Raw genomic sequence first — 21,175 nt, 5'->3', positions numbered from 1 at the left:
CTAGATATAACAAAAAAATTACTCTTATCAATCTTATTTAAGTGTTTATTTATTTTCTTAATTTTGACCCAAAAAAATGTGATACCCCATTATATATATATATATACCCGAATGATCTTTAATGAACAAAAATCCTTTCTGTTATATTTGACTAAAAAAAAAAAAGAAAATCCATTGTTTTTATTTATTAGAATTAATGTGGAATGACAACGTCTTCCAATTAATCAATTTTATCTTTGTCCAATGAACGTGCTAATAGCTGAAGTGTCACCTTATGTATTTAATAATGAATGCACATATATATGAAATATTGTCACATTTAACTTTAAATTATAGAGTCTGGTAATTAAAAAATATATGAAAAAAAATTCTAATGTTAAGATATGAAAGACGACACGTGAGTTTCGAGTCTACGTACGTTGAAGCAAACCTTTGGCAAAGTAATTAAAAAACCAGAAAACAAAATAACAGACGGCGGGAATGTAACTAGATCGTGCAGGGTTTGACGCACGATTTCTAGAAAATAATAAAATTTGAAGTTCTACAAAAATCACACTACGTTGAAATTCTAATATTTTCACATATATAATTGAGATCGATGGTCTTTCTCTCATGCCAATTAATTTTTATTATTACTCTCTTATGTGTTTTTTGAGTGATATGTATATTACAATCATTTATCAATCACAAATATTAATAACAAAATCAATCTAACAAATTAGCAAATACAACAACCTATATACTATGAAAATAGACAAGAACCCACATGAATGTGGGACTAATTAAACCCAAAAATCCCTTCTAATTTAAAATCATTTATCAATCACAAATCTTTGACGATTTTAATATCTTCTACTTGTTTGTCTTTGTTCATTTTCAAAGATTACATTCTTCCACAGCTCCGCACGGAATCCTTTTGGTTTCCCTTGCATGCCACGCAAGTGACCGACCACAAATGGTACAGCTAAAAAGTTTAAAAACTTTTCCCCTATGGACTCGTGTTATGTTTCGACCAAAAAATAAATGATGATCGATTAATATTTTTATAAAATTGCCGACCTAATGACCATATTTTATATAATGTTTTTTTCTTCAATAAGTGAAAAAAATTAAGTGTGAACTATGTTATATTTTCAAAATTAGCATTTGGTACTCAAGCCGTGATTAATTAGGTTATTTAATTTACGTTGAAGTGATATATAGATGTATGCATATGCTTAGGTGTGAAGTATTACATTAAAATCCTATCGAAACATGAAACTACAGATACATTTTTAAGATTATAAAAATATGTATTATTGTTAGAATTTGAAATTTATTGCTACGAAAAATGCTATACTAAATCAGTAAATAAAACGTAGTAGTTAGCTGCTTGTGCAAAAGGATACTGCGTCTGATTTTTGGGGTTATCTATTTTTATGACCCAATTGTTAATAATAAAACCATCAAATTATTAAATGGGCCTTTATAAAAATGGGCTTCCCATTGTCCACTACTATTGGAATCAGGTGAAAAGCACTTATATAAACCTTTTTTTCTTTTTTGGTTAATAAAATCCTACCATATGAGTAATACTCAAATCATTCATCTAATAGTTCACATCTCAACACGTATACATAATTAATATTATAAGATTGACATGAAAAATCATGAATAATTAGATCCCCTATTAAAAAAATACCTTTAAAGTAAGTTGAACTAAACCCTTTTTGACATCTTGCGGTCTAAAATCTAAATCATTGCGCTATATGACTCCATAATTTGGAAACAAATGGGCTGGCAGTTACACTAATTTGGGCCAGAAAGCCCACTACAAATGGTTTCACCGGGCCGACTCCATGCACAAATGCACACAATGTCCATGAATTACATTTACACGAACACAACAAATAATTTTAGTTGGAAAAGTTTTATAACAACCCGATTCATATGTGATCTAAAAATAATTAAAGGAAACGAGATTGTGGTTCGCAGCTTAGCCCTCCTTCAATTGTGGTATTAACTATATTATATATGATTTTATATCCTAATCTTTATTATTAATCTATTCAAGTTGTTTAATTAATTAGTTGTTATATTATGTAGCATATGCTTTTCGAGCACATATACAAAATTCAGCCGGCGGGAAGATGAGATTGGAGGATTAAATAATAAATAGTACTTAAAATTTTCAAATTTGGATTATTTTAAGCGTCGGCCAATCGACGTCGTTCCAAATGTATACTTTTTTGTTCCATTATTGAGAAGATGACGTTCTCTGGAGTTGGATCGAATAAAAAATGGTTGTCATTATTAAATAAAGTAGTAAAAAAAAATTGCATAATTTTCTGGGATCCAAATATACTAATCCGCGGCTAGTTATTAACGTCAAAAAAGGGGTTATTTTTTGCTCCCTTTTTGGCGAGTGCACATGCTAGCTCTAGAGTGAAAATTGAATAACGATATTCAATATTTTAATAATTATATTTTCTTATTTGTTATAGGAAAAATGAGGGTGACACGTGTAAGGCAGAGACAGGGAAGGCATGGGTGGAAGTGCTAAATATAGAAATTATGAAACGGCCCCCGATGTGGCAGCAGGGGTCCCACCATTGAGCTTTGAAAATGGAGTCCCTACAAAACAACCCCTCAGCTTCACGTGGGTCGGGCCCCCCACCACCGGCGGAGTACGGCGGAGGCTGCCGTTTTAGTGGAGGAGGGAAAATATATTCCCCGGCGGTGCCAGAGCATTAATGTTGGCTAGTTTACTTTTCGCAAATGAACTTTTAAAATGTTGAAAGAGATATTTGGGAGTTGCATGGGGAATTGCAAAGCAACCTACTTACGAAGGGCTAATATGGTCAATTTGTTTCCTCGTGGGGGACAACATCTGAGAGAGACTTTTTACCGAATGGATGTTGGGTCTATATATATATATATATATATATATTTTCTACTACTAGGCTACACATTCATTTATGAGAAAAAAAAAGATAATTGTCATAATAAAAAATCATTATTTCAAAACAAAAATAAATATATCTCTATTTCTCATTCATCTTTAGAAAATAAATATAATTCGAATATACATACATTTATGTTTTATTAGAAATTTGTTGCACCAAATCCCAGCAGGTAATTCTCTGGAGTCACCTAAATTAGGCATATAAAAGCCATTTGCACATTCTTGAACATTTGTAGACTAATTTCATGAATATTCTTCATACCTATGGTCTATAGTGTGGTGACCTACTAGTACGACTCCAACAAAGCTTGCTTTAAATAGAAATTGAATTGATTTATATCCCCACTAAACAAAATTATTATATTATATTTCAAATAAATATTTATTAGATAGAAATTTTATTTACCGCTCCGTTTCTTGAAAGCGAAAATGTATATACCTGGTTTTTATCTGTTTCTGTGGTTGCTGTAATATTCAGTTATGGCCCCCATTGAAGAGCGTCCCCACCTCCATGAAAGCTCCTTCTTTCCCTCTCTCTCTCTCAACCATTGTCATAGTTCCCAATAGCATCTTGATTCTCTCTCTATAAACCCCACACACACACTCAAGTGAAAGTGAGCAAGAAAGAAAGGCCTCACTGGGCGAACAAGAACTAAGAACCAGAGGGAAAAATGAAGTTAAAGGCAAGGCTTCCCCCAGTCCTCGATGTATAGATTCTTTTTCCTATTCACTCGTTAAGGAAAATACTGTACGCAGGAAAAGATCTTGAGTTTTTGAGGTCCTCCGTGTTGCAAGATGATGAAGAGAGACAACTTTAATCAAGAAAATTACTCCAGAAAAGCCAAGATGTGGTGTTCGGAATCCGGGAAACAGCAGCAGAGCGATGCCGGATTTGATGAGCTGTTTGCTGTGTTGGGCTACAACGTGAAGCACTCCGATATGGCGTCAGTGGCGCAAAAGATTGAACAGTTGGAAGAGGCGATGGGAAGCGTTCAGCAAGAAGACGGCAACGTCTCTGAGCTTGCCTCCGAAAATGTTCATTACAATCCTTCAGATATCTCCTCGTGGCTGGAGTCCATGATTTCAGGGTTCAACCCTTTACCAGAGCTGGATTCACCTGCCTCAGCTATAATCCTGGATCCATTTCTCGAAGCCACCCAGACGGCGCAGGTGCCGCACTCTGACTTCGGATCGGAACTTATTGCAGTACCCGGACCAGCCGTCTACCCCAGAACTCAACCTCCTCATCCTCCACCGGCTACGGTGCCATTACCACCGCGAAAGAAGTTGAAGTCGGTGCCATATTCAGCTGATATAGGCGATGCTCCGTGGAATTTCCCAGATGAGTCGACTCGGCAGATTGTCCTGGTGGACTCACAGGAAAACGGCATACGACTCGTCCACTCGCTAATGGCCTGCGCGGAAGCAGTTCAGCAAGAGAACCTGAAATTGGCGGAAGCTTTGGTGAAAAGCATCGGGATTTTGGCTGTTTCCCAATCGGGAGCCATGAGAAAAGTTGCCACATATTTCGCAGAAGCTTTGGCGAGAAGGATCTATAAATTGTATCCTTCAAATCCACAGGATTCCGCCTTCGCTGATCTATTACAAATGCACTTCTACGAGACATGCCCGAATCTCAAATTCGCTCATTTCACGGCAAATCAAGCGATTCTCGAAGCATTTGCTGGCAAAAACCGCGTCCACGTCATCGATTTTAGCATGAAACAGGGAATGCAATGGCCGGCGTTGTTACAGGCGTTGGCCTTGCGACCCGGCGGCCCGCCAAATTTCCGATTGACCGGAGTTGGCCCACCATCTCAGGACAACACCGATCATCTGCAAGAAGTGGGGTGGAAATTAGCCCAATTGGCTGGAACAATCGACGTGGAGTTTGAGTACAAAGGATTCGTAGCAAGTTCTTTAGCTGATCTTGATTCTTCCATGTTCGATATCCGGGAAGGCGAGGCAGTGGCTGTGAATTCCATCTTCGAGCTGCATCAACTACTAGCTAGGCCGGGAGCCATAGAGAAGGTGTTGCAAGTGGTGAGGGCGATGGAGCCTGAAATCTTTACAGTGGTTGAGCAAGAGGCCAATCACAACGGGCCGGTTTTCTTGGACCGGTTCAACGAGGCATTGCATTATTATTCAACTCTCTTCGATTCGATAGAGAGTTGTGGTGTGGAAGGGATGGTTAGCGATCAAGATAAGTTGATGAGTGAGGTGTATTTGGGGGGCCAGATTTGCAATGTGGTGGCTTGTGAGGGAGCAGACCGGGTCGAGCGGCATGAGCCGTTGTCTCAGTGGAAGAATAGGTTGGGTTCGTCTGGGTTCGAGTCGGTTCACTTGGGTTCGAATGCTTACAAGCAGGCTGGGATGTTGCTGGCTTTGTTCGGTGGCGGGGATGGGTATAGAGTGGAGGAAAGCAACGGGTGTTTGATGTTGGGTTGGCACACTAGGCCATTGATTGCTACCTCGGCGTGGAAACCGGGTTAACTCAATTCGACCCGCTCTGAATGGACCCAGGGTTACTTAGCTGGGACTGCATTTGCCAAGGTGGGGTTGGACCCACTATCGGTTTCTAAATTTTATCTGTGTTCCTATTTACTTTGTTACGATCTTTCTTTCAAAAGTTGCATTTACTTGGTTTTATTGGGTGAAAATCTCGTTGAAATTATTCATTTTACCTCCGATTAGAAGTGTCAAATTAAATAGGTAAATTTTGTGACCCGAATCTTTTAATTGGGTCATTTATGATAAAATATTACTTTTGATGTTAAAAGTATTGCCATTTATTTTAGTAATGAATAATTGTTGACCCGTCTCACGAATGAAATCGTCTAACAAAAAACCTACTTATTGTGGAATGAATTCTATCTAATTAGCCCAAAGAATGCGAATATATCAAATATTATATGTATAACCTAACATATTCATAATTTTAATAAAGGGAACTTAACTAAAATATATGTATGGCCGTCCGTGCCGTGCCCATTTATCAGAACGTTATATATGGATATTAGAATTTTTAAACTAAATTATTAAATTTTGTCCTAAAATTCTATCAAGTCATTTTCTCAAACTTCTGGTCCCGAAATATCTTGGGTTCTTCGCTTGTGAAGAATCTGATTTGTGTTGATTTCTAACCTTGTAATTTTCACATGGGGAATCAATCGTATTATTGATTCATTTTGAAGTCGTATCTTTTGGGCAGGATTTTGTGCTGCAGAATTCATGCAATTCCATGAGAGACTGGTATATATAATATTATAATTATAATATGATAATAAGAATAATTAAGTGGATGGAGCTTTGATGGACTGACGTGTTCAAAACATGATTAAGGAGCATAATATGTTAACCACAATATTATATAGCTTGTCAGGTAAGCTGGATGCTGCATATTTTTTAATTATATACTTCAAATTGCATCTACATCCACATTTTTTTCGGACTTAGATCTTCTACAGTGGGGCTACCACAGCACCATATGCTGTGGTATAGTAATTTTGGCAACAAAATTAATTTATGGCAAATGTTTAAAATTTGGTTTTATTAACATTTTTTATGTGTCCACATCTGATAATTTAAATGATTTATTATTCAAATTTTAAATTTAGTATATGGAGATTAGTAACAAAAATTATATTAATAAGTTGATAGAATATTACAATTGATAAATTAATGATTAGCATGGCATTAAAAAATTAATTTACGGGTAAATTTAATATTAATTTTTTAAAATTTATTTTATATGAACTAATATATATTTATATTAATATATATAATTTAGTTCTATTAAGTTAAATTAATGATTTTAAATTTAAATATTATTATATTAATGATAAAAATTTATTATTTAACAATTTCTAATTATTTTGACTTAAAAAAATTAAGTAAACAAAAAAAAATATTTGAAGGACAAATTTTTGAGATATTGAATTCCGGTTAAATTTATAAAATTATTGTCATAAGTTTTTTTCCCACAAGTACACGTTTTTTAGTTTTCAATTTCATCAAATCACTATTATTTTACATTAGCAAAAAAATAATAATACTACTTCTTATTTGTAATTTTATCATCATTAATTATTATTCTAAGAAATAAAAATTATGTATCAATCTACATAATAATACAAAGTAATAAAGTAAAACAAATTTTAAATTTAGAAAAACAAATCATTAAAATTTTCAAACGTGGGAACATAAAAAAATGAGCAAAACCAAATCTTAAACAATTACCATAAATTAATTTTGTTACCAAAATTAATCTCACAGCATATGGTGATGTGGAGTCCCCACTGCAGAGGATCCAATTCCATTTTTTTCACCACATTTTGTGTCTAAGCATAGCTGAAAACTAATTAAAACAACTATATGATGAGGACAAAATTGTGTTTATCGCTTTTCCTTATTTCGCAAAAAGGGGAACCAATGAGCCTGAAATCGAAAATGTAGCAGGCTTGATCCAAATCCTAATTGGGCTAATTTTCTTGGTGGCTCAATTTGTAGAACGATTATATCTTGGACTTCTAAAAGAATATATTGGCTCACCAAGGTTCAAAATCATGACACTTTATTGTCAACGAGCCTCCATTGTTGGTCATATTTCCGGGAAACTTCAACTGGGCCGGGTCCATCTGTCATTGGTCTATTTTGACGAGGATCCTTTTAATAATTGAGTTGGTTTTTTCTGACCGTCTCCATAGCTATATCTCTAGAGAGATAGATCTGACTTATTTTTATCATAAAAATAAATATTCTGAACAAAAAAAAAATATTTTTGCATGATTTCGGTCGGATTGAAATCCGTCTCACGAAATTAACCCGTGAAACATTATCACAAGAATTTTTGCCTTTTCACTCCTGATCAATATATTAGTTATTTCTTCCTCTCAAAAAAAAAAAAATTATTATTTCTATTAATTTTATCAATATGTACAAAAACACAAATAAACCTAAATACATGTAACCGAAGAAAGTATTGAGGATGATTCCATATGTTAAGAAATAATTATGGCATCCGCCATAACCAAACCAACTACGGATGGACGTCGATGCAGGATATTGTGATATACGGAATAAATTTAGGTTATGTTTGTTATGAATGGTGAGATTATTGAATGATAAATAAATGAGTTATTAAAATAATGGTAGAGGAGGATATGTAATATGTGTTATAAAATAATACTATGTTTTGTTTGATTTTATGTCTAGGAATAAATGAATATGGTTTTATAATATGACCAAATTACCCCAACCTTAATAAAACTTAATACACTCAACCCGTCAACCAAAATTCACTTCTTTTATTATTATTATTATTATTATTATTATTATTATTATTATTATTATTATAATTATTATTATTATTTGTAAATATTTATTATTATTATTTATTTTATTCATAAAAATATAAAAAATTATTTAAAATATGCAAAACATGATTTAAAAAATATAAAAGTAAAAAAAAAACCAATTTTGGGTTCGGTTAGACAAGAGAAAAAATCGAACCAAACCGGAAAACCGAAAATCCGGAAAACCAAAAACCGAAAATTGAACCGAATTAACGGTTTGGTTTTCGGTTCAAACCAAAGTTTCGATTTTGGTTTGATTCGGACGATTAACCGATCCGTGAACACCCTTATAAATAGGGGGAAAAATGACAGCAACAAAGCCGTGAACAAAATTAATTTCCCTGCAATTTTTTGAACATTTTGCAAGTTCTTTCACAAGTTAGCCCAATGCTAACTTTCTGGAAATTTTCCTAACATCCCATATTCAGAACACGATGGACTAAAGCATTCAATCAAAAAGTTTGATTCATTTACAAAACATACTGGAAAATGACACAAAATATAAATTCGATCTGTGCCAACCAATTCGAAGCAAAAACTACATAACATGTCTGGAGAATCTAATAGGAAACATTGAAAATAAAAAACATGATATCAGAATAGGAAAATTGAAAAAAAAAATAAAAATGAAGGGCTACCCAAATTAGTCACGAAATCTAATTTTGCAACACCATTTTAAAATAAATATCGTAATCACAAATTTAGACAAGGATTTACCGTCGATGAGGGACGATGTATGAATCTGCTTCTCGATTTTACAGATTTTTCGTCTCGGAGAAACCCCTCTTTCGGCGCTTCTTCGGCTATGGAGAGGAAAGACTTGGAAAGTGACGGGTTTTGTTTTGATTGTGGGTAGGACAAGAGCTGATATTAAAAGGTGGATTATTAGTCATTATTTTTGGTGGGTTTAATTATACAGATTTAATACAAGTTTGTCCTTTCTTGAAAGGATTTAACATATTTATGAAAAATTAAACCAAACATCAGTCAAGCCTATAGACTTTAATTTTATCACCCATTGTCACCCATACCAAACATAGCCTTAGTGTTGGGGATAGTCATTCGAACTCGGAGGGTAGGGTGTTGGGTGCAAAAGCTTGTTTGATTCGTTGACCGAGTTCTGTAAAAAGTGCAGAATTGATGACAATCAGAGAAGAGATTGATTTTTGTTAAAGTAAAGGTTTCACTAATGTTTGTATTTTCTCAGATTCACTCCAGGTGGTTCAAGCAGGTAACTAATTTGGGGGAGGATCGAGGTGCAGATGGTTTCATGACCATAGAAATTCGATCTCGGTTGATACCTTCGGATTTCCTATCACTTCGGCACATTAGAAGAACGGCAAACAAAGCTGCTCATTTTTTAGCTCGTGAAGCCATTATTTCTGATTCTAATATAGTGTGGTTTAACCGTATATTTCCATCCTCTTTAATTTTATGGACATTGTATTGATGGACTCTTTGGCTATGAATTAATGGATTTAGTTTTTTCTAAAAAAAAATGTTTCTATTCATAAAGTGAAGTTACAAATAACTATGAGTGTGCATGAGTAGGTGTCCAGGCAGCATGGCAGACAAAAATGGAAAAAAGGGGTTGTCCTTGGTGGCGATGTTTTTGAAGATCTCTAAGAATAAACCGGAGAGAACGTTTTTGTGAAATTTTGTATTGCAAAAACACGAGCTAAACAATGTGATTGTAGGCAGGGGTTTAAAATTAAGATTCAATGTACTGAAAATTAACATGTTTTTTTTTTTGTTGTTAAAAACACACAAAAAAACACACAAAAAAAACACTTATATTTGAACGTAGTTTTCAAGACAATTTTTAATTAATTAACGTCTAACAAACAGTAAACCGCTTACGCGTTTTGCATATGTAAAAATATCGAAATAAGGAGATATTTTATGTTATATTGAAAAAAATACTTATTGTTTATGTTTTTTTTCAAAATATTCAAGATGTTCATCTCGCTAAAAAAAAAAACATGTGAATTTCCTTAAAAAAAAAACATGTGAATTTCCTTAACAATTTTTTGTGGACTAATATTTCTCTCCATCACTCCATGTAGCATGAAATTTTCCACGAAATTAGTTATAAGTTGCTTATAGACCACTGTTTGCTTTCTGCAAGAAATAGTTGACCGGGTGTTTAATATGATTTATGATTATGTTAAACACTGTAGAATACCTACTCTTAATGCGCATCAAGTTTGACCAAAATATAAATTTCACCACCCCGTGCATATTAACAGCATGTACGGATAAATGTGGATTACATATTTAATATAAAAATAAACAAAAATTTGTCGATACACTGAATCAAGAAAAGTTTGTTATTTCCATTATTTCGTGGGACCAAAATAGATATCTTCCCTTTTTCATCGAAACTTCAAGTAAAACAAAAAAAAATAAGACGATAAATAAAGAATTTTTTTTCATAATGTATTTATTTTCTCCACACAATTATTTTATTTTATTTTATAGCTAAAAAATTCGGATGTGTTGAAAATATATTATATTATATTAGAATTGTTGAATATTGAGTTGTATTATTTTGAAAATTAGCGTGTGATGATGTAGATGATGATGATTTAATTTTTGGACTAATCTCCCATTGAGATCTATAAATAGGTCTCTCCATTTGTGTAGAAAAACACAATTTGAGAGAATAAATTTAAAGTGTGGAGTTTGAGAATATTTTGAGTTTTTGAGTTTTATAAATTTTACTTTTCACAACACGTTATCAGCACGATCGTTCGAAGGTTCTCTATAATTTTCGACGCTCCAAAATACAAGAAGAAGTCAAAAATATTCAACAAGTAAGAATTTTTATTTTACTGTTTATATATTTTTATTGTGTATATATTAATATATAATATCATGTTATGAATTTTTTTAAAAAAACTTGTTATAAATCCTGGGAGGATGTTAAGACGACATCCCACACTCCCGGTAAGGGATACGACAAGTATAAAAGCCTCTAAGGTTTTTAAACATTATAATCATATTTGTATAATGTCATGTTATTATATAAAAGGTTGTCTATGACACCGATCTTATAATAATGTGATATGATATACTATATCTGACTTTATACTAACTATATTGGTATAATTTCACAATATTATATAAAAGGCTGTCTACGACACCGATCTTATAATAATGTGATATGATATACATAATTATTTAATTATGATTATCATTATATGCATTGTATCATTATCACAAATTTTTATTCAACATATACTCAATTTTTCTTTACCCCCAATGGTCACAAACGGCTAGTTTTTGGCCTATAAATATTTTCACTCAAACTCATTTTCAATCACACCAAAATTCATTCTTCATCTCAAAACATTTTCTCCTCGGTTTTTTTTTCAAAAAAGAAGAAGATGGAGTTTTTGGCTTTTCAAAGGATATTTTTCATAACGATTATGATTATCATGCTCACGAGTTTTGTACTCACCAGCGATTTTTCACCACATGCTTTTTCTCTATTTGTACACTTACTTGTACTCATCGTTTATCCATTATTTTGTATTGTCATATTAATGGAAATTAACTAATAAAATGCATTGTTATTTTTCTAGTACCACCATGTCAAACTTGGCAAAGTTTGAATTCGTTGCACTCGATATCACTGGAAAAAATTATATGCCATGGACTCTTGATGTTGAGATGCATCTTGAGTCATTGGGTCTAAGTGAAAGCATTAAAGAAAATAATATATCAACCTCACAAGATAAAGCAAAAACTATGATTTTCTTGCGCCGACATCTTGATGAAGGGTTGAAATGTGAGTATCTCACAGAAAAAGACCCAATGACTTTATGAAAAAGGCTGAAAAAAAGATTTGAGCATATAAGGGAAGTGATACTCCCGACCACCCGTGATGAATGGAATACGTTGAGATTCCAAGACTTTAAAAAAGTCAGTGATTATAATTCTGCGATGTATCGAATAGTCTCGCAATTAAAATTCTGTGGACTTGAAGTCACAGAGATGGAAATGCTTGAGAAAACATTTTCCACTTTTCACACATCGAATATAACTCTACAACAACAGTATAGAGTGCGTGGATTTTCGAGATATTCCGAACTAATCGCATGTCTTCTTGTGGCGAAAACGTACAACGAATTGTTAGTAAGAAATCATCAATCCCGACCCATTGGATCAACGGCATTTCCTGAAGCAAATGTCGTAATGAAAAATAAAAACCAAAATCAAAGGAATAGACCAGATTTTGGTCGTGGACGAGGTCGAGGACGTGGGCATGGACGTGGACGTAGAAATGACCGTGGTCGTGGACGCGGTCGTGGATATGAAAATAATCGAGATAGTTATTTCAGTAACTCATCTCAAAAGAGCGTCACGCACCACCCACTAAAAAGGCAACATGAAAACATGAGTGAAAATAAAAATCACTCAAAAAGAACCGAGAGTGTTTGTTATAGATGTGGCACTCCGGGACATTGGTCACGAACTTGTCGAGCCCCCGAGCACCTTTGTAAGCTCTATAAAGAATCGATAAAGGGGAAAGGAAAAGAGACCAATTTTGTTGAAAATAGTGACCATTTAATTGGTTCAACTAGTTTCAGTGCTGCAGATTTTTTGAATGATTTCGAAGACATTGATTAAAAGATTGGTGAGACTAGATTGTAACAAATTTGTATTTTTCATGCATTTTTGTATTATAAAGCATGTTATATTTTACATTTGTATTGTACTTAATTTTTCTTTATTACATTTTTGTGAAGTTTTATATGGAAAATGCTATGAGCAAACATGGAAATAATATCATGAAAATTTGCATACCGGATAGTGGTACAACGCACACTATTCTGCGAGATGAAAGATATTTCTTGGAACTATAACCAACAAAAACAATGGTGAATACAATATCAGGTCCTGTAGACTTGATTGAAGGTTTTGGTAAAGCGAAATTTTTGTTACCTAATGGTACAAAATTTTTGATAAATGATGCTTTATATTCACCACGATCGAAAAGAAATTTGTTGAGTTTTAATGACATATATTCTCATGGGTATGATACTGAGACAATGACTGATGGAAATCAGAAATATATGTGTCTTACCACATATAAGTCAGGAAAGAAATTTGAAGTTGAGAAACTACCAATGCTCCCTACTGGATTGCATTATACACATATAAGTCCAATTGAATCAAATATGGTGATGGATAATTCATCAATATTAACAAATTGGCATGATCGATTGGGACATCCTGCTTCAACAATGATGCGAAGAATTATTGAAAATACACATGGTCATCCACTGAAAGACCAGAAGATCTTTCAAAATAATAAGTTTCAATGTAAAGCATGTTCACTTGGAAAACTTATTATAAGACCATCACCAGCTAAAATCCAAACTGAATCACCCATATTTCTTGAACGTATTCAGGGTGATATTTGTGGGCCAATTCATCCACCATGTGGACCATTTCGATACTTTATGGTATTGATCGATGCCTCTAGCAGATGGTCACATGTATGCTTATTGTCAACTCGGAATGTGGCATTTGCAAGATTGATGGCTCAAATAATAAAATTGCGAAATCAATTTCCCGATTATACAATCAAGAAAATAAGACTTGATAATGCTGGAGAATTTACATCCCAGACTTTCAATGATTATTGCATGTCAATGGGAATCACTGTTGAACATCCTGTAGCTCAGGTTCATACGCAAAATGGATTAGCTGAATCATTGATTAAACGTCTACAACTGATTGCTAGACCAATGATTATGAAAACAAAACTCCCTATTTCTATATGAGGACATGCAATTTTACATGCTGCGGCATTAATTCGCATCAGACCAAGTGCATATCAGAAATTCTCCCCATTGCAACTTGCATTTGGTAAAGAACCAAATATCTCTCATCTAAGAATTTTTGGATGTATGGTGTATGTGCCTATTGCACCACCTCAACGATCAAAAATGGGTCCTCAAAAAAAAATTGGTATTTATATCGGTTATGATAGTCCATCAATCATTCGATATCTTGAGCCTCAGACAGGCGATGTGTTTACAGCACGCTTTGCTGATTGTCATTTTAATGAAGAAATATTCCCAGTGTTAGGGGGAGAAAAGAAACACATCGAAAAAGAAATCACATGGTATGTACCATCATTGTTACATTTGGATCCAAGGACCAAACAATGTGAAAAAGATGTACAGCAAATTGTACATTTGCAAAGAATAGCAAATCAAATTCCAGATGCATTTGCAGACACAAAAGGGGTGACAAAATCATATATACATGCTGTAAATGCCCCAGCTCGAATTGAAATTCCAAAGAAACAGATTGAAGACACTCATGATGTCATTAAACGCCTGAAGCGTGGAAGGCCAGTCGGTTCCAAGGATAAAAATCCTCGGAAAAGAAAAGGCATAGAGAAGCACGATGATCATAAAATAGAAAATGGTGTTCCAGAAGAAACACCTGATGATGAAAATGTTCTGTCAGAACCACAAACTGACGAGAATCGTGAAATCTCTATCAATTATATTAATACTGGAAAAATATGGAACCGAAAAGACATAGAAGATATTGATGAGATATTTTTTTATAATGTGGCTTGTGACATCATAAATGAAAATGAAGATCATGAACCAAAATCTTTTGATGAATGTAAAACTCGTCATGATTGGGCCAAATGGAAAGATGCCATCCAGGTTGAATTGGATTCCCTGAATAAACGTAATGTTTTTGGACCTATAGTCCTCACACCTGAAGGTGTAAAACCTGTTGGATACAAATGGGTTTTTATTCGAAAGCGAAATGAGAAAAATGAAATAGTCAGATATAAAGCTAGACTTGTTGCACAAGGTTTTTCTCAAAGGCCTGGAATTGATTATGAAGAAACGTATTCTCCTGTTATGGATGCAATTACGTTTCGATATTTGATTAGTTTGGCAGTGTCTGAAAATTTGGAAATGTGTCTTATGGATGTTGTTACAGCTTACTTATACGGATCACTTGATAGTGATATATACATGAAAATCCCTGAAGGATTTAAAATGCCTGAAGCACAAAGTTCAAAACCCAGAGAATTTTATTCTGTAAAATTGCAAAGATCATTATATGGGTTGAAGCAATCAGGCCGAATGTGGTATAATCGGCTAAGTGATCACTTGATGAAAAAGGGATATGTAAATGATCCAATATGCCCTTGTGTTTTCATCAAGAAAACAACATCCGGATGTGTAATTATTGCTGTATATGTTGATGATTTAAACATCATTGGAACGAATAAAGAAATTCAAGAAGTTATGATGTACTTGAAAGAAGAATTTGAAATGAAGGATCTTGGAAAAACCAAGTACTGTCTGGGTTTGCAAATCGAACAAAAAGAATGTGGAATTTTTGTTCACCAGGCAAATTATACAGAAAATATCCTTAAACATTTTAATATGGATAAATCAAATCCATTAAGTACTCCAATGATTGTAAGGTCATTAAACATAGAAAAGGATCCATTCCATCCATGTGAGGATGATGAAGTTATTTTTGGTCCAGAAGTACCATATCTAAGTGCCATTGGTGCCCTTATGTATCTTGCAAATTGCACTAGACCTGATATATCTTTTGCTGTAAATTTATTGGCAAGATTCAGTTCATATCCAACAAAGAGGCACTGGAACGGAATTAAACATATATTCCGTTATCTACGAGGAACGACAGATTTGGGACTTCTGTACTCAAAAGACACCAATCAAAGTATCATTGGTTATGCTGATGCTGGATATTTATCTGATCCACATAAGGCACGTTCCCAAACCGGATATGTATTTACTCGTGGAGGCACCGCAATTTCTTGGCGTTCATAGAAACAAACACTCGTAACAACTTCGTCAAATCACGCCGAGATTATTGCATTACATGAAGCAAGTCGTGAATGTGTGTGGTTAAAATCAATGACACACCATATCCAAACTTCTTGTGGATTATGAGTAGACAAGAAGCCTGTGACGTTGTATGAAGACAATGCTGCATGTATTTCTCAAATGAAAGAAGGATACATCAAAAGTGATAGAACCAAACATATCCCCCCAAAGTTCTTTGCCTACACTCAAGAGCTTGAGAAGAATAAAGATATTGATATCTGTTACATTCAATCAAGTGAGAACTCATCAGATCTCTTCACAAAGGCACTTTCCACGACGATATTCAGTAAGCATATATACAACATTGGGATGCGTAATCTACGGAATATGTGAAGAATCACTCATATTAACATGAGGGGGAGTTTACGTGGCTGCACTCTTTTTTTCTTGCTATGGTTTTTATCCCACTGGATTTTTCCTAGTAAGGTTTTTAACGAGGCAGCATAAAACACGTAATAAAGAAAATCATCATATGACGATCATCATCACAAGGGGGAGTATTGAAAATATATTATATTATATTAGAATTGTTGAATATTGAGTTGTATTATTTTGAAAATTAGTGTGTGATGATGTAGATGATGATGATTTAATTTTTGGACTAATCTCCCATTGAGATCTATAAATAGGTCTCTCCATTTGTGTAGAAAAACACAATTTGAGAGAATAAATTTAAAGTGTGGAGTTTGAGAATATTTTGAGTTTTTGAGTTTTATAAATTTTACTTTTCACAACAGGATGGAAATAAAACCCTATAGTTATTTTTTTTTGTGACGTGGGAACTCGTAACCGCTATTTTTTGGTGCACTCTGGGTAAAACCCTATAGTTATTCGGATACTTCGTTGAACCAAGGTGTAGTAAACATTTTGTCAAAAGTAATTCAGAAGATTTATATAAAATCTTTTTAAATGATCGTGTGTTCCATTGTAGTCGAGGGGTGATTCTATGCTGCCCTCCGGGGTAGTGCCCGGAGGGCAATCCAACAGCTCGGGGCTTGACACATCAATATGATGTGATGTATAAATGGCCCGGGGCCATCGGATTCGGCAGATCGGGCACTGCCCATTTGCCGGCTAAGAATCCCCCGTAGTCGAGTATAGGTTATATATTTTGATCAAAATGATGATAAATCAGTATTATATAAAATAATTGTACATGAATTGAATCAAGCACGACATAAAATAAGAGTGTGTAAGTTACCTTTGACGATGTCTTCGAGAGGTTGATGTATTATTAAAAATCAAAGATCATATTTGATTGTATAATAGGAAATTATTTATTTGTTATAACATATAACTAATAACAGATTATGATACACGTGATATGCATTTTCGTAAAAAAACGTTAATAAATAAATAAATTTTAAAATTTTAAAATAACATTATCAATTCTAGAAATTGGAATGACATTAGAAATTAGAAATAAATAAGATGCCAAAAAAAAATTGTCATAAATATAATAAAATAAAATTATACAAAAAAAGTAAAGAAAATGAGGTGTGGCCAAATAAATATTTTCACAAAAGATGTAGGCGATAATAAGAAAGTCGCAAGCAATTGATCAAACCCTAACCCTAATTGCACGATATCGCCCCCAATAAAAGGAACGCAAGATATTCGTCACCTTTTTTCATAGTCATCTGGAATCCTGGATCGTATCTTTGGCTGAATCGTCATCCAATTTCCCTCCTTTCGATTCTGGTCATCCCTCTCTCTGTTCCCTGTCCGTTTCGTTTTCCTTCTTTTACATCCCAAATTTTATTTTAATTGTGAATGGTGGAAATTTCGGCTGCGACATTGATGATCAGCCCCTGTTCTTCAATAAGGGGGTTTTCTGTTTCTGTGGCTATTGCTTTCTGCTTTGGTTCTTGCATGGAAGGCTGGTACTACCGCTGCCTCGGCCTCGATCCCTGAATAAGAAAGCCATATTCTTCCCAAACCGAAATCCCATATTTTACAGCACTTTTTCCTTCATTGTTATTCCATTACTTGTTCCTTTCGCTTGTAGATTTCGGGTTAAAAAGTATTTTGAAAGAAAGCCAAAAATTTATTATTATTTTTTAAAAAAGATAAAGGATGTTGAATTATAAGCAGAAGAAGAATCAACCCCTTAAGGGCAACCGGTTCTTGATTAGCGTTACGGTGCTTGGAAGCGCTGGCCCCATTCGGTTTGTCGTTAATGAGGTGGATCTTGTCGCTGCCGTCATTGAAACTGCTCCGAAATCCTATGCGAGGGAAGGCAGGCTCCCTGTTCTTGGTTCCAATCTCAATAATTTTATGCTGTATTGCCCGTTTTCTGGCACTGAAGGTACTAACTTTATGTTCAATTGTCGATATTATATGTTCTGTTTTGTAGATCACTTGTCGCATTTACACCAATTTAATGCATAGGTGTGTGTGTATGTGTGTTTTTCAGAATTTGCTTTTACACCAATTTCATGCATAGGTGTGTGTGTATGTGTGTTTTTCAGAATTTTAGTTGCTTAATTTGATTTATCGACTAAATTGTTTTTATGTGCTGCTTATGGATTTTGATGAGGATGAATGTTTATTTAGATTTTATCTTTTTTGTATAGCTCTGAGTCCATGGGAGAATATTGGGTCAGTTGGTGTCCGCAACTTCATGCTGTGCAAGAAGCCACAAACTGAGAATGCCATCGAGGATGAGAAGTCACCTTCAGTGTCTCGAAAGGCAGCTGGAATTTGGAAGACATGGTTCCATAAATCTCCATCCCTTAAGATATCTTCGCATTGAGTTAAATCGAGTCTAGTCTTTGGGAACTTTTGGATCGTTTATGAATCCCCTGTTGTTGGTGATTATTTGCTCATCAATTTCAAGCTTTTTTTTTTCTGTTTAGTCACCAGATCTTCGAAGCACACATGACTCAATGATTCTGTTCTTTCACCAATAAATTTGATTTGGTTACTATTTGGTTGATGCTCATCTTATCTGATTGCTTCTTGATGTCAAATTCTTCTTCTTTTTCCTGATTATGATGCTATTTGCTCCTGTGATCTCGAACTTCAGTAAATTTACACGCATATTTGTAATGATGGGCTTTAGTTCATTAAACTGAAGCTGGAGGATTAACCCAATTCAAAGTCCTAATATGATTATAAAAGAAAAACGATTAGAAAAAGACGAAGCATAAATCTGCACAATTTGAAATTCATATTTTCCATCCTCTTTCTTGGTTATTGAGGTATACCCACAGAGAAAAACAACTAACTAGTATCTGGTGAATGGTGAGAGACTTGTCCAAATGTTTCTTCTTGTCTGTGGTAGGAAGGGTAACTGAATTATTGTGCAGAATACCATCAGATTGCTCATCATTAAGAGTTATTGATCCATCATTTTGGCTGCCATATTGCTTGTAAGGTTTGCGAGCTGAGTTTTGACTTCTTCAATGTCAGTCTTTCCTTCGCGATCGAACTTACACAGCCAAGTAAACCAAGTTCTTGGTGCTGCTTTGATATTGCTTCATTCATAATTCTTGACTCTAAGAACTCAAATAGGGGATTTTCCTCCATGTGCTTGACGAAATATGTCGCCAGCACGGTGCTGTGCAAAACTTCATATCCAGTTGCGTTCTTGTAGGCTTGGTCGATATTTTTCCTTTCAAGAGCATCCATCCGTTCACATCAGTTTTCTTTGTCAACTAGTGTGATTGGTAGCATCCAGTATCCATTTTACGGAACGTCCCTTGAACCAATTACCGTTGTGATCACTTGAGTTTTATCCAGAAGGGCTACCTCTGAAGCACAGAAACTGCTATTTTGTGGTCCAGGTTTCAGCTAACAATACGGTGACAGACTTGGCATCTCCATGATTCAACGGCGTCAAAGCTGCAGAATGAAATCCTTGCACTATCGTCCCATGATATGACAACCACTTACATTAATCTGATTAATTGCCTGAGTCAGACTCGAAAGTTTACCATTTGACATAGATTCATAACCCAACAAAGAAACTTCGGTTTTCAAAGTACTCATTGGGGGCCTTCTTAAGCTTTTTTTCAAGTCCTTTTTTTCGTTCTTGGTAAACTTTGGATCCAATAGTAGACCTCCATTCTGTTGGATGAACTTTTCTTTCACGCTAAGGAGTTTCCTTCTTCTGCTGGACAACTAGAGCAATGCAATTCCCATCAATGGTGAGAAAAAATCCAAATCGTAAACCTACAAATTAATGTGGTACAAATTGAAAAATCATGGACAAGGAAAATATTTTAATTTTAGAGATGAAGGGCAACCGGAGCTTTTCTATTCTTGATGTAGACGTAGTTGAGATTGAGCCTTTTTTCGGCTTTTGCTTTCGGAAGAGTTTGAGTTCAACTTTAGTGAATTAAAATATTGTCACCTCTCTTCACTCTTGCTATTTACAATTAATTTTCAAATATATTTATTTGTATATTTGGATAACAGTAATATGCAAAATTAAAATATCATTAATTAGCAAATATATTTAGCGCACGAATGAGTACGATCGAGCCCCTAGTGATCTGAGTTTGCAATTTTGCAAATGTCTCTTTTTAAACAAAACTCATGAATCCAAACTCTATTCGAGAGTCCAAGCTTGTGCTAGCTTCTGTTTAGAACTCTCATAGAGCCCGAGCACCGTCGTTTTTTGTGTTCTCAAATTAATAGAATTCAAGTTTATGAATTTATAGCGATGATATATCACTTATCAATTCGTGGTGTGTTTCGTTCTGCTAGTATATATTATATAAACCCGTCTCTCTCACTATCAATCTCAGTCTTAACAATATAGACATACACGTGGTTGTAACTTGTAATTACTGTGTAGTGCATAATGGCACACAAGACTCCTACATGTCATTTTCAATCTCGCTGCACTTCTCAAACAGAAAAATCTCGAATTGTATAGAACAATATCTTGTGCACAAATATGTTTTGATGTAAGTCTGTATAAAAATAAAAATAAAAAAAATAAAATAAAATATTAAATA

At 34.2% G+C, this 21,175-nt stretch overlaps 2 protein-coding genes across 2 annotated transcripts; both read left to right on the top strand.

Moving 5' to 3' along the window:
* Positions 1 to 3,250: 3,250 nt before the first annotated feature.
* Positions 3,251 to 5,761, top strand: LOC140882396 (DELLA protein GAI1-like). Its single transcript, XM_073288378.1, has 2 exons — positions 3,251 to 3,627; positions 3,701 to 5,761. The coding sequence occupies exon 2, from the start codon at positions 3,740 to 3,742 to the stop codon at positions 5,435 to 5,437; it is 1,698 nt and encodes a 565-aa protein (XP_073144479.1). The 5' UTR covers positions 3,251 to 3,627; positions 3,701 to 3,739; the 3' UTR covers positions 5,438 to 5,761.
* An 11,989-nt stretch (positions 5,762 to 17,750) lies between these two features.
* LOC140884295 (uncharacterized protein At4g22758-like) lies at positions 17,751 to 19,164 on the top strand. Its single transcript, XM_073291010.1, has 2 exons — positions 17,751 to 18,516; positions 18,785 to 19,164. Exons 1-2 carry the CDS (start codon positions 18,285 to 18,287, stop codon positions 18,961 to 18,963), a joined length of 411 nt encoding a protein of 136 aa, XP_073147111.1. The 5' UTR covers positions 17,751 to 18,284; the 3' UTR covers positions 18,964 to 19,164.
* Positions 19,165 to 21,175: the final 2,011 nt, after the last annotated feature.

This window comes from Henckelia pumila, chromosome 2 (genome assembly GCF_033568475.1).
Source record: "Henckelia pumila isolate YLH828 chromosome 2, ASM3356847v2, whole genome shotgun sequence".
Classification (NCBI taxonomy): domain Eukaryota; kingdom Viridiplantae; phylum Streptophyta; class Magnoliopsida; order Lamiales; family Gesneriaceae; genus Henckelia; species Henckelia pumila.
This window is presented reverse-complemented; position numbering and strand designations above follow the sequence as displayed.

What these genes read in the sequence shown, in the direction of transcription:
- LOC140884295 (XM_073291010.1), top strand. Translation starts at nt 18,285, where the DNA reads ATGTTGAATTATAAGCAGAAGAAGAATCAACCCCTTAAGGGCAACCGG. An exon ending in CCCGTTTTCTGGCACTGAAG is followed by an intron (nt 18,517 to 18,784) that starts GTACTAACTTTA and finishes TTTTTTGTATAG; the next exon opens with CTCTGAGTCCATGGGAGAAT.
- LOC140882396 (XM_073288378.1), top strand. Translation starts at nt 3,740, where the DNA reads ATGATGAAGAGAGACAACTTTAATCAAGAAAATTACTCCAGAAAAGCC.